The sequence below is a fragment of the Ruditapes philippinarum genome, unplaced genomic scaffold (genome assembly GCF_026571515.1).
Source record: "Ruditapes philippinarum isolate M1 unplaced genomic scaffold, ASM2657151v2 ctg1599_1_1_1_1, whole genome shotgun sequence".
NCBI lineage: Eukaryota > Metazoa > Mollusca > Bivalvia > Venerida > Veneridae > Ruditapes > Ruditapes philippinarum.
Window position 1 is genome coordinate 135,261 of NW_026862866.1, and position 14,654 is coordinate 149,914.

General features: G+C 31.9%; 1 protein-coding gene across 1 annotated transcript in view; it reads left to right on the forward strand.

Annotated features, from left to right (window-relative positions):
- LOC132720424 (glypican-6-like) overlaps nucleotides 1-14,654 on the forward strand; it is a 95,371-nt gene that overhangs the window by 51,201 nt on the left and 29,516 nt on the right. Inside the window, exons 3-5 of the mRNA XM_060704567.1 lie at nucleotides 9,292-9,636; nucleotides 10,052-10,093; nucleotides 13,735-13,902. Coding sequence (XP_060560550.1) covers nucleotides 9,292-9,636; nucleotides 10,052-10,093; nucleotides 13,735-13,902 — 555 coding nt within the window. The remainder of the gene's footprint in view (nucleotides 1-9,291; nucleotides 9,637-10,051; nucleotides 10,094-13,734; nucleotides 13,903-14,654) is intronic.

Sequence of the window (14,654 nt, forward strand, 5' to 3'; positions counted from 1 at the left end):
GATTTCAGTAAAAAGTGCTGTGTTTGTAGTGTCTGCTTTACTAAGGCAGGAAAAAAGAATCCATAAATAAAAATTACAAATTTTTGGCTGATTCCGATAGGAAAAAATGTTGGGATGGCAGAAATTAGGTGAAAATGGTAAACACAGCAGTGGGAAAGCATAAAAACATATGGAGCTCATATCTTATACGAACATTACAGAGGGAAATATTAAGGTTGTTAACAGCATAGAAACTAACAGACACTGTCATCGGATCCAGGTTAAACAAAATCTTAGAATCTTTATACTCTAGCAGCCAATTTGAGCGTTTAAGATATTGTTAGAAAGGCAGGCAATAAAGCTGAAAAGTCTCATTGGTTATGCCACTGTTACAGTTTTTGTACAGTGATATTTTAATAATTCATAAATAATTTATGTTAAAACTTTAAGGGTGATAAAAAAATTGTTTGATTTGCTAGTTAAAAATCCTACTAAATAGACTAAAATGGCCAATGAAGTCAAGAATCAGGTTCTATTATGTAATTAGGGAGAGCAAAACAAAGCTTTAAGTGAACAGCATTATGTAGCCCTTAATCCCTTAAACATAATTTTATTAACAAATTTAAAATATCCCAAAATGTAATAATTGGTAAAGAATGTTTCATTGATTTCTTGACAATGTTATTTTCTACTGGTGTCATAGTTATTTCTTTATGGGTGGGATGGGGGAGGGGGGAAGAGAGTTTTGTTGTGGATGGTACTTAAGTTAGGCAGATTTATCATCCCATATGTACATATTTGGTTTAAATAGGGCAGTATGTTCTACATCAAAGAAATTCAAAGTTGTAATTATTACAGTGCATGTTTCAGCATCATAAAGTTTATCATTAGGAATTTATTTTACGATTAAATTTATGAAAAATTATGACTCGAAACATCTCGAGTTTTAGTCATTATGGGTTTTCGCAATCGCAATATATAAGCATATGATTTTGCACCTTCTTGACATTTTGATGACAGTTGTTATGGTAACCCAATGCTTAATTTAGAAAATGGGAAAAACACTAAGTTACGCAAAAAAGCGAACACAGGGGGTTTGGTGTTCATTCATGTTTCACTTGGCGTTTTAAGTGTTTTTGCTGACAAGAATGTGGAATATGTTGAGTCATTAACTCGGATAGGTTTCATGTTACAGAAACGCAAAGTTTTTCTTTGCAACAGTTGAAAATTTACGGTTTCTAATTTCAACGATTTTAATACGATAAGAGTGATGTAATTAAGGAATGAATACATAACCAGTTTTATGCACTACAATGATTGTTTTTGCTGTGTTGCATACGAGACCAGTTTTAAACCAGGGAAAATAAAATTTGAGCATTTCTCATAAGAAATTGACAGAAAATTACAAAATCAAGAGAGTGGAAGTGGTATAATCACATTGTATTTGCACCAGATGTAACTTTCAATTTTGAAACATGCTTTTTTGCTTCAACAAAAGGTTGAATTTTGTTTATGCAGATAATTTCTTAATATTCGGTATACATTTCATGAAAACGTGTTTTATGTAAAACTAAGATAGTTTTTCTGATACGTTTGCCAACTTTTTGATCATAAAAAAACAAAAACAGTCAATAAACTTCCACTTGTATTTAATGCATTTCAAGTTATAAACGGTCAAAACTTTCGAACATTGTTTTGTTGAACATTGAAAGTTTCATTCTAATTTCAAAAGCAAACAAAGAAATGTTTCACTATTAAAACAGACAGAGTTTTATTATATATACAGTATATGAATGTTTATAATTAGCATGTATATCATTAAATGACCAAAGAAGGCATGAGCTGTAAATTAGCCAGTTTTATGACAAACTAAACTGATAGCAAGTGTCCACACTGGCCTCATAATGACCCCAGAGATGATGACTGTTTGAGATATGGTACACAAATAAACAGATTAGTTTCAGATGGTGAAGTTTAATTACGCTCCTAAAATGAACTTATATCATATATACCAGTGACATTGTTACATAAACATTTTAAACTTTAAAATATTTAAATGATACTGAATGCAACAATTGGAGTGTTTGATGAGCAATCTGTTATAAAAATAAAAGCATTAAAAGCTACAAACCTAGTTAATTGATAGCACTGAACTTTTTAAAGCAGTTAATAGGACAGTTTGATAAAATTAAATAAAAGGAACTCTGAATATGCCTAAAAATATAAGATTTTAAATTCCTGCATAAGTTCCAACAGATAATTATAAAGATATAAATAGAAAAAAAATTGCAATTATAAAGATATAAATAGAAAAAAAATTGCAAAGTCAAAGAACCTCAGTGGAATCCTTTTAAAGGTTTACAACTGTTGCAGTTTTTTTTTAAATATTCAAACTTGTTATTGACTTTGACCCAAATGATTCATTCTGCCAACACAAACCGTAACTGCTATATTATAACATTAGGGGTTCAGTATAAATTCTTGTATCACTTTTGTATTGTTTTTGCTGACTGATAATCCGTAAAAAGCTCTGTCAATATATTAGCCACAAGGAATGCTATCATGATGATTAACTGGGATATAGTATATGAGATCCCATTTATTATAAGGGTTTATTAGATAACAAGACATACTTTTCCTTTATGAGATCATTAGTAGTAAAATAGCCTCTGATAAAATGACTTTGTAGGTTAAGCTAGATATGTTTGTTTTCTTCACCAGTCTTGCAAAGTTTATCAAAGAAATTTCTATGTTGTTTTTTCCCCCAGACTGATTTATTGTGATATTAAAGGTAGATGAGGGCAAAATATTTTTGATTTTTTAAATTGTAAAGGTACTTATACATGTATTAAAGAAAAGAATAATATTTTTGGTTCTATGTGATTTATTTTTAATAATACTTGATATTTGATGTTGAAAGCTAAATTTACAGGCACCTGAGTCACAGAACCACAGATGCTTAATAAGCTAGCTGGATAACTTCCTGGACCTCACATGACCTTGGTTGATGAAGGACATTGTCTTTAAACCATTTGTTTGTCACCTATTTAAGCCAGAATCCCGCCAGGGACTTGAGATTCTTTCATGTGAGGAAGTTGTCCAGATATCCATCAGTGGTGCTCCTCAGGTGGCAGTCCATGTAGAGGGGCACCTGAGGTCTTCCTGACCTCCAGTAAAGCTTGGAAGGTGCCATATGACCTACTGTGTCTGTGCGACGATAAAACCCATTCAAAATAAAAAAAGGGTTTAAGAACTTTTTTTCTTCTTCAAAATTCGAACCAATTATTTTGTTCAGATGATTTACAGAAGACTGATGTAATTAAAAAAAAAATACATTATTCTTTTTTCTTGTTAATTGTCTCTTTATATTTTTACAGAAAAGTTTTTGCTATGGATTATTAATTACAATTAAGGGGGGAAAAAAACAACTTTAATGTTGCACACCAGTACCTTTAAAGCAAAACATTTCTGCAAAACTCATTGCAGTTTGCGTAAGATTTATTGTTACACAAAGAGTGTGTTTATATAATCCAAATAGTTCACATTCCACTGCTCGTTGTTGTGAATGAAAAACGTCTTCAAAAGATTTAAATCCCCTTAAATTAGAAATTTATTTGACACAATATTTTACATTTGAACAAACTTGAAGAACAGTAATTCAAAAAAACCTTCTTTTCTTCATTTGTTTGTCAAGGGATTTGTTACAGGTATAAAATTCAGCTGTTAAAATTTGCACAAAGTAAAGAAATTTGAAATCTTGTCATCATATAAAAACTGTAAGACATGATTGGTGGTCCATTAATTACATTTGTAAAGTAACCCTTTATTCTGCTAATTTAATGACAACAATGTTTTCTTTCTTTGATAATTTGGAACTGTTCATTGCTATTTACAGGCATTTTTACTTCTTTTTGAACCATTCTCGTTTTGAATAATGAACTTGTCCTTGTTTGAGTTAAGAATTTTGAGGTTTTCCAAAATCAAACATACAACAGAATAGTTCCTGGTCAGTCGGGCACCAATATGCTGTCTTCCCCCTAACCCCTTGACTGGTGTCATAGATCATGACAGGATAATGGTGTCTGGTCATCATACAGTATGGACAACTGAACGATGACAGCCTGCATGACTTATAAGCTAATCTTTATGTATGATGTTACTTAGGTAACATCCATTTAAGTACAATGTAATACATAACTAGGGTGATTAATAATCATTAAAAAATTTATTATCTTGGAGAGTGGTAAACAAACCATTGTTAACATAAACCATACATCATCACCTTAGTGCAGTAACAGGTTGATTTCTTATATATTTTAATAGCTAGGAGTTAACCCATTACTGCACAGAGGGGACAATATCATGATATTTAAGCTTGAGTCCAGCTTAAGGGATACTTACTTTATCATGGAGCTTAAATACTCAGCTGGTGAAATTGCCATTTACTACCGGCTACAAATATGCTAGACCATGTTTGAGTAAAAACAACTTTAAAGGGAAAGACAAGGTTAGAATAAAAACTTGATTTCAGAAAAAGAATACTATAAATAATAAATCTGCAAATTTTCTGCCGCCAAATAATAATATTAAACGAATGATAACAAAATTTAAATCGCTTAATCACCGATTTCTACAAATCAGTAAGCGCGGCCATGTTTGTGTATTGGCCGTATAAAAACAGGTGCGCGTGATGTCATTTCCCCACATCTTTAGATTCATGATAAATCTAGTTGAATCGTAAGGAAATATTAATATAATAAAGTATTGACTAGACAATTTAATTTTCACAGGAGGTGAAGAGGGGATTTTTTATGGTTCAAAATACGTAACAATATCAAAAAAAAAAAAAAATAAAGAAACGTACGGCTAGCCAAAAGTTCTAGCCGTACGTGAGTCACGAACGACTAGCCAGGACGCACTGTATTGTCTAGCCGTACGGCACTTTTCAAAATTATATGGAAGTCGAACGTTCAAAAATTGTTAATTTTCATGCTTATCATTTGTTGTTTTATTTGTATGAATTATTAAATCATTTTTGTTAATTTGAAGCACATGGATCGAAGTAAAAATGATCGGAGTGGAATAAATAAATAAATAAAAAGAACATTGAATGAAAAAAAAAAACACGGTGAAATGCAAAAATAATTATAATATAATTTTCAAAACAGTAGATAAATATCGAACATAAAAGGACAGTCAATCAATTAATTAGCCTTAATTAAAACCTATCCAGGGACTGACAATAGAATTTTAGAATGCCTTTCACGGAACATGCAAACTTTCTTTGATGGACAAACTTCTTTACATGTACCGTCGGTAATTGTCGCAATTATCAAGAGCCTTACAACAATCATTTTCAGTGATTGTTGTTGTGTTTTTTTTTTCATATTAAAGGTGTCGAAAATTAAACTTAATGAAACAAAAAAGGATTATTATCAAAATTTGTAAACTATTTCAATTGGTGTAAATGCAAGCAAAGGCTATTTTTTCTCGACATCTTGCGATGACAAAGATCGATATATATAGCGATGAAGGCGATTAATCTCTAAAAAGTTAACATCCGAAGACAATTAATGCTGTTTCTTGGTTAAAATCCTCGCTTAAAGTCATAACATAACACTTCCATGAAATTTTGAAAAGTGCCGTACGGCTAGCCAATCCAGTGTGTCCTTGCTAGTCGTACGTGACTCACGTACGGCTAAAACTTTTGGCTAGCCGTACGGGCCCGTACTCTAGCCACTTCCATTATAAAAACCCTACTAAAACGTGTTCTTAATAGTACATATAATTAAATTTTTGCAGTTTGATTCTGACTTTCAAATTTAAAGGTGTGAACATATGATTTAATTGATGTTCACATTTCAAAAATATAAGCAACTCTTTTGAAAAGTAAATTGTTATAACATGTCTGTCAACGTATGATGCTGCCCATCGTAATCGTAGCCTAATATTAACTGCAGGCAAATCATTTTTATTGGCTGCTAAAAAATCTAATTTGCATAATTTATTCACACAATTGCTGGTTCTTACTACTTATGTCTAATACTGCGCATTGTCCATTTTAATTGTTCCTAATTTGCACCAAATGTTCGTGTCACACTGTGTACTGACGATTTTTATTGCACCTTGTATGCCTCTGTGCCGACATACTTTTTGATCATGCACATTGTTGCCCTGATTGGTTAATCACCCTTGTCAAATAGTCTAATGACGAAATAGACATCTGTTTTTTTACGCTTCATCAGTGAACTGAATGACTTTGGAGGGAATTACGTTCCACACCTGTCAAATTATACTGTAGTAAATTACAGCACATTATAAAATAGCAACACATTTTTTTTCAGTTACCAATAATCATTTTAAATGTTAAGTAGATTTATGATTTTTTGTTTTATTGGATTAAATTTACGGTAGTAGAAATGCGTATCTGTCGGGTAAGTAGATAACGTGGAAAAAAGCTTTAGGGAACTGGATAAACCCGAGAATATGCGTAATTATAGGGGAATGGGCAACCTGTTGCTGTTGGTACCAGTTTTGACTGGGTGCCTAAATAACCTAACGGACAGTTTTGTTTTCAAACGATATTAGTCTGGCTGCCGATTTTCCTGCGCCATTCTCATTTTTAGCGTCAATGGCGGAAAATCGCGTCCTCAGCATATTGGATTTAGTTGATATTTTACCTGAAAAAAAGATACATGACCGGCGATGTACCCTATTTGGACAGCTTGTCTAGCGAAAATTAAGTACAAAATAAAAGGATTAATCGTCAATTTGAAGAAGTTTCTCATAGTACCCAAATTAAATTTATGGTTTATCTTTGAAAATTAAGCAGTCATTGCTTAAATCATGTGGTGGGATCATCAGCAAGCTTGAATATCGGACAAATGATAATTAATGTTGCGGCGTCTTCAATTAATTAATTAAAGCAATTCAGTTCCATATGATGTTTTCATAAATAATATACGCAATAAAATTAATAAGTTCTTAATAATTCATCAAGATATATTTCAGTTGTACCAGCGTGTACACCTATACCGGAAGTGGGTGTAACACGTCACAATCTCGGTCTCGTTTGTCTCGCGAGAATGACAGAACGCCAAAATGGCGGCGCCCATGAACTTATTTCTCAAGTAAAAAATAGTGTCTTAAAACACGAATTTCTCTCTTATAGGGTTGATGTCAATAGGAAAACTGTCATGGTTCCTCTTTTTAAATGATGAATATTTATATTAGACAGACATCAATCCATCCATTCCTATTCCTTTAAAAATTACTCATTAATGCTTCACTACTGGCTCAGACTCTCGTGACATAACTGGCTATACTTTAAATCTTTACTGGACTCTTTTTCAGATACAATTTAACTCATTCATATAAAAATTTTAGCAAAATACAAAGATTTGTTGATAAGAGATATAAAAATTACATGAGTCATTAAGATTGCAGTGAATGTTCATAAAGATGACAAATTTTTTTTAGGGGGGAATGATGTCTTAAACATGTACATAAAAAATGTAATAAAGTTTTTCTAATGTATAATATCTCAAAATTTTAAGTACTATAGAATATTTTTATAATTGCCACAGTAGGTGACAATCGTGGCTTTAATAATGTGATGCATTATGGGTAGCATTAGGCGTAAAGAAAGGATTAGGAAGGCAATTTCACGCCCCTTAGATCAAATATCATCAGGCCTGTGGTAGTGACTTACGTTTGATGGTAAAAGTTATTTGAATATCTTCTAATGCAAATAAAATCTATTCAAAGTTTTAGAAATCGAGGAATGCTGTCATTTGCATATAGTTTGAATAAATATAGAATTTCACTTTTGATAAAATATCCCCGAGTTCACTGATGTTGTTTAACCTCTGCTTTACACAGATATGAATAAAAATAAATACATTTTTTTGAAAAAAAACCCCATAATTTTTAGAATTGTTTTATAATTTTAAAAAAGGTTCAGTAAAACCTTTTGTAAGGGAATTTTTGGGAAAAAAAATTTGGGGAATTAAATTTTTTGGGGGACAACCCTTTAAGGTAAATTTTTCCTTTTAACTCCCCCCTTTTGGGGGGTTTTCGAATCCTCCCAAGGAACTTTGGTTTCCCTTTCATTTGGGGAAATTTTTCCCACCCCTGCTTATGAAAAATTTTTGGTCGGGTTTTTCTATTAGGGGGGCCCATTTTTCCCCTGAAGTAATCCCATGGGGGTCTTCTTCCCCCTAAAGAAAAACTTATTGAAAGGTTTTGACTTTTTTTATTGCGTCCTCTTTTTCGGGTTATTTTTTTTTTTGGGTTCACGTACAAAATTTTTCGGTTTTCCTTTTTAAAAAAATTTGGATTAGTTTGAAATTATTTATTTGAAAGGGGGCCCCAATGAAAAATGGTTTTGCAGATGTTATTTGAGGGGAGAAAAATTCTGTAGAGAAAATAATGACATTTGAATTTGTTTGCCTTAGAGCTATAGTGCAAATAATCCAGATTGTTGTTGTCGTTGTTATAGAAGTTTTCTTTCTTCTCATCTTTCTGTCTCAGAACTTTGGTTCATTTTGCTTCAGGATAAGCAAGAATTGGTTCTTATATTAGTTTTAATCTCAACTCTGTCTTATTATGTATTATTCAGTATAACTCTTTTATCTAACCAAATACCTGAGTTCTTCACATGGCATGACCATGCACTTGTATTGCTATTGTCTGTAATTATGCATTCGGTACAAATGCTGTATAAAAATTCAGATAAAATGGGTAAAAATATAAAAAGAGGTTATTCAAATTAACAGTTGTGTTATAAAGCAGAAGAATGTTGAATAACATGATAATATTCAAAGTTGGTACAATGTATTTATTATTGACAGTTTTGTGTAATGCATAATAGACATTTGATTTACCTTGAGATCATAATGGCATTTCATTACTACAATAACATTTTATGCCCGGCTTTTTAATTTTTTTTTAACTGCTAATTTAAAGAAAAAGGTATGATCATATATTTCTTAAAACTGAAATTCGTTCTATTTCACTCTTTTTCTGGGGGAAAATTATGTAACAGTTACATTTACTATCTTTTTGAAGCCTTTTTTTTGGATGGTCATATGAACGCTATAAAAACTAGAAAAATATTTTGTTTCCAGTTCATAGACATTATACGTATAGTTTCATTCTTTATATCCCCAAATTTCGCAGCCATAATTGATTTTAGTTTTAAGGAAGAGAATGGCTTTTGTTATAATTATGTTAATGTTTAAATACTTCTGGTAAGAATTTTGCTGTGTAACTGGATTTTATTTATACAATATATCTTTTATCTAATTTCAGAGTTTTTCACAGAACTTTTAGAGAACTCCAAAAAAGACTTACATGAAATGTTTGTTCGGACTTACGGATTATTATATCAGCAAAATGCTGAAGTGTTTTCCAAACTTTTCCGTGATTTAAAACTGTATTATAAGGGTGAAAATTTAAATCTTGTGGACATTTTAAATGACTTCTTCACGAACCTTCTGCAAAAAATGTTTGAGTTATTGAATGCGCAGTATGTGTTCGAAAAAGATTACTTGAGTTGTGTGACACGGCATATGGATGATTTAAAACCATTTGGCGATATTCCACAAAAATTGAAGCTTCAGGTGAAAAGAGCTTTTATTGCGCTCGGAAATTTTTGTTAGAGGGTTTTTGCTTTTTGGCCCGGGGATTTTTGATATTTTGGGAATGGAACGTTTTAAATATAAAATTTTCATATTTTTAAATTTTAACCCACAGGATTATTTGTTGGCAAGGGGGGAAAGTATTTAAAAACCCCAAATATGTTTACCCCCAAATTGAGACCCGTTTGTTCTTGATTTAAGTTTAAAAAACTGTTCCCCCAATTTCCAGAAATCTGTATCCTCCAAAAACCTCATGTTAAATTTAAAGCAAGTTTTTTTTTTTAATCAACTTAAAAGCCCATTTGTTTATTTAGGGGGGAAAACGTGGGAGGTTTTTTTTTAAGGTCGCCTGATTTCAATTTACTTTCCCCCCAATTCCCGCGGGGTTGGGAAATCAAACGGGGGACTTGGGGATTCCCTTCCCTTTTAAGGCGCTGTAGCCTACGGTAAGATGGTGGTTTTACCAGTAAGTAATGCATGAAGAGGCATCTGAGGTCTTTCCCCAAAGTTCAGGAAAGTTGTCATAATATATGACCTTTACAAATTACAGTGTTGTTGTCACTGAAAAACCAACAAACAACATCATAGAGCCTGGTCAGACTTTACAGATCTTTGTGCAGATTCTAGCAATAAAGCAAGTGAAACTCCATCTTGGCTTTTTATTGCCAGTATCCTGAAGTCCATGAATGCTTTATTGACAAAATTCCAGGAGTAGCAACTGAGCTAATTAATAAACTTTGGATTATACTATCATTATGGGAAGTTGACATTAATTTCTGCCTCAGTGATGAGCAATTTACTGTGGTGTTAAACAATGTGAACTAATACTAGTGACATTTTATCAAGATATATCTGCTTGCAGGACACTTTTATTAAATTAAGATGTTTTAGGGAGGGGAAAAAAAAGTCTATCGGGCCCGGACTTTTTGAAAATTTTTGAGGTTGAAAAATGGAATTTCCCTTTTTGGGGTTTTTACATGCTAAAAATGGGACATTAAAGAAAAAAAGATGGTGTTTGTAATTTTATCTATTATTAACCTTTACAAAATTTTTTAATTTTTTTGTGAAGCAGTTAAAAAAGAGTGTTTTAGGATTTAAATTTAATTTTTTTCCCTTTTTCCCCCCCTTTAATTTTAAAAGGCCCGAATATTCCCCTCTTTTGGAACTTTTTTACCCATTCCTTAAAAAATAAAAAGGGGGGGTTGGTTTTTAAAGCCTAAATTTTTTTTAGCTCACCCTTTCAAAAACCAGTTTGTCAGAAAATTTTGGATGCAAGTTTGGGATCTCCAAAAAAATACTGAAGGGAATGGGGCACAAAACTTTTCCTTTTGATGATTTTTAAAATTTATTTTGGGGGCATTGGGGCCCCGACTTTGAAAAAACCTTTTTACAGTTATGCCCTTTTGTTTCTTCAAGTTTGAGTGGGGGTTCATCCTGTCTTTGGGGTAAAGCCTTTTATTTTTATTTTTTGATTTACATTGTTTCTATATTTTTTGTACAAAAAGCTCATTTTTGAAAAATTTAAACAGAAAATTAAAATTTTTGGGTTTGGGCCATTTCCCTTTTAAAAAATTTCTTGGAAAATTAAAAAATATTTTTAAATTCAATTTTTTAAGTAAATTACCCCCGTTTTATTTTAAAATTGGGGTTAAAAATTTGGGAAAATAAAAAAAAAATTAGCAGGTTTTTTTTGCTATAAAACTTTAACGGCTACTTCAATACCTGAACAAGATGAAAAATTTCCCTAAGTCCTGTTCAAATGTGATAATTCAGCAGTTTATTGTAAATATTGATTGTTTCAGACCACTATAACTTAAAAAAAAAGCAACTCTTAAATGTTTATAACTCAGATATATCAGTGCATACTGTGCAGTGACTGGTCTTTTTTTGCCGCCAGAATGGTTTAGTTTAATTTCTTGCACATGATTTTTGCTTAATCACATTCCACATCAGAATTTGAAATGTTTCTCTGAATGTAGATAAGTGTTATTTACTGGCTGAAATTTGAATTTTTTCTGCAATAAAATGTCTTGATGATGTAGAAAATATGAAACATTTTTATCTTCATTTCTACACAGTGTTGATGTATACGGTGATAAATTTGAGGGCTTGCACATGATCTTCGTAAATGTCTGTAAGTTAATGAATCAAGTTTATGATGGAAAAAACCTGTCTCAAACATGAATGATACCACAGGAAAAAAAATATATACCAGAATTTGGTCATTCATCAAATAAAACAGCTTGAATTAGGTTGAATATTTTCAGTATGTTGTACATCAAACAATGTTAAGGTAAAATGCTTATCCCGCCATTAAGCATTATACTGTTTTACTTTTCTAATGGACTCGCTTTTCATTTGAAACAGTCCAATTGAAATTAAAAGAGATTTGAGTTTCAAAAACACAAAGAAATGATTCAGAATAAGTGCCTTGGTTTACAAAATTTTAGCTATAGAGGATAATTATGCAGGAAAGCTTGGCTCTATACTGATGGCAATAGGCATGTCTTTATGGGCACTACATCATCAGAATGAAGGATCATAGTCAGCCAGGATGGCTTGTCGCAGGTGTCAACATTGATTGGACTACTTGGACAGGCCTTGTCAGGACAACTAGTTAAAATGTCCATGCCATCTGTGAGCAGTTGACAGTCTTATTTTAATAATTCGCAAATCAAAATTTCTTAGATATTAAGTAATATAATGCAAATCAAAATTCTTTAGATTTTACGTAATTCGCAAATCAAAATTTCCATAGATTTTAAGTAATTCTAGATTAGAAATTCTGTAGATTTCAAGTATTTTGAGAATCAAAATTCCTTAGATTTTTACGAAAATAGATAATTGACAGCTCGTCATTCATTAAGCAAGCAGCTTCAATATTTTAAAATAATAGCTGGGTAACAAGGTCAAAGGTCAAGGTCAAAATTTGTTCCCCTGACAGTTTATTTTTGTTATTCCAGATTTTCATTATTGTAGTATTTTATTATAAGATTTAGTACAGTGATCAGAAAATGCTTGCCTCATGCACCTAAAGTTGTTTATCAAATTGTAGACATGATTTGTAGGATAAGAACTTTACAAGTTAACCTTGGATAATCAAAATGTGTTTACTTTCTGTCAAACTAGAATCAAGTGTACCCCCCTTACAGGTGCAGCCATATTTGTAAAAGCATACTCAAAAATGTTAATGGTTGTTTTATTAGTAATATAGATTTATTAAAACTGGTTCTCAAGCTGTAAAATTACTACAGAATATAATCATTAACTCTGTTTTTCGTTGTAAAATTTAACAGCTAAAAAATTGGAACGAGGAAAATGATCTTATTTGCATTTTGAAAAAGTGTGTGGGTTTTTTTTAGTTGTTTGTTTCTTTTTTCAAATGAGAAAAAGAGTATGTACTCAGGGGAAAATGTAACGACATAAAAGTTGCGTGTTGTGTGCAATCCTTATTTAAACTGCACAGTTCCATGCTATTATGAGTTTAAAAAAAACCTGTAATAACCTTACGTAATTATTTTAAAGATTACAGTAAACAATATAAAATACAGAGGAAAAGCAGCCACTTAATTAATGAGGCAGATTGTGACATGTACACACTATGTTTGTGAGAGTTGTAAAATGTTCAAGACTTTTACTATAAATTTTAAAAAAAACCAATAAAGTAAATAATATTGAATATTGAAGAATTGTTTGTCACTGGTAGCTAAGGATGATATAATTATTATGTTGAGGAAGACCTCAGGTGCCCTTCCGTGCATATTTTCAGGCATAAAGAGGCACCTGGGTAGGAACACCGCATTCTGTAAGCTAAGCTTAGGATGAAGTTGATGGTCTCTATCAATATGCACATTTGTGCAAGAAATTACCCACAGATGTCTTGTTTCACAATTTTACAGTACATTTGATCACTTGCCATATAAATGTGAAAGAGATAGTTATAATAGTTTAAATATAAATATTTTCGCTGGATATCATAATGTGAAAACTGACACTTAGCCATTAGGATGCAGCTACAGTTGAAACTGAATATAACTTTATATATATATATATATATATTATATATATAGAGTAAGATATTTTTTCATTATATGAATATTTTCTTGATTTTCACAGATAAAGCCGACGGAGGCCTGTACCCGCGGTATGACGAGGATGATGTATTGTCAACATTGCGGCGGACTTACGAGGACGAAGCCATGTAATAATTACTGTCTTAACACGATGAAGGGTTGTCTAGCGCACCACTCAGAACTAAACAAGGCATGGAACGAGTACATTGGTAAGTTCTTTTGTCTTTATAGATTGGAACAAAACTGATCTGGCATGATTGATGACCTGTTTGCAGACTTGGAACAATTTAAACTACAATTTTCTTCATTTTCTTGGAAATTACTTTCAAAACGATGAATGGCAATAAATGAAAAGTGAACATATTCATTTTCAAAGTGATGCATCATTGAGAAAATTGAATTTATCAGCCTTCCTCTTATGTTGGATTGCAGGGGAAAAATTTCTAAATACACAGTCAAGACAGTACAGCAGTTCAGGTCACCTGTCATTTCAATTTGAAAACCGCACTTCATAAAAAGGGAAATGTAGCGGACTAATATATTTTGGCAATCTGTCACCAGTTTTGATTGACAGAATTCATTACGTGCATCAGCAGATAGCTTTGCAAGGATAGAGACATCTGAAGCTCAGAGAAATGCTTCTAATGTACCCATAATGCTTTGCAATAATGTTCTGTTTGAGTACGTATTGTTGCCCATTGAAGCCAGTCATATTCAAGTAGGCGCAGGAATGCTCTCATGGCCTTTTATCTGGCATTTCGATTAGGTCAAAGGTGAATGGGCAACGCTTAAACTGTGATTAAACGGTGCTTTAAGTGCTCTTTATTTTATGATTACTGGACAAATGTGGAAACTTTATGCGGTTTCTATTGTGTACCTTGTATGCATGGTTTCATATTCATTTTAAGTTTGATTTTTAAAATATTTTACTTTTGAAATTTGTTTGCGATCAATTATTGTT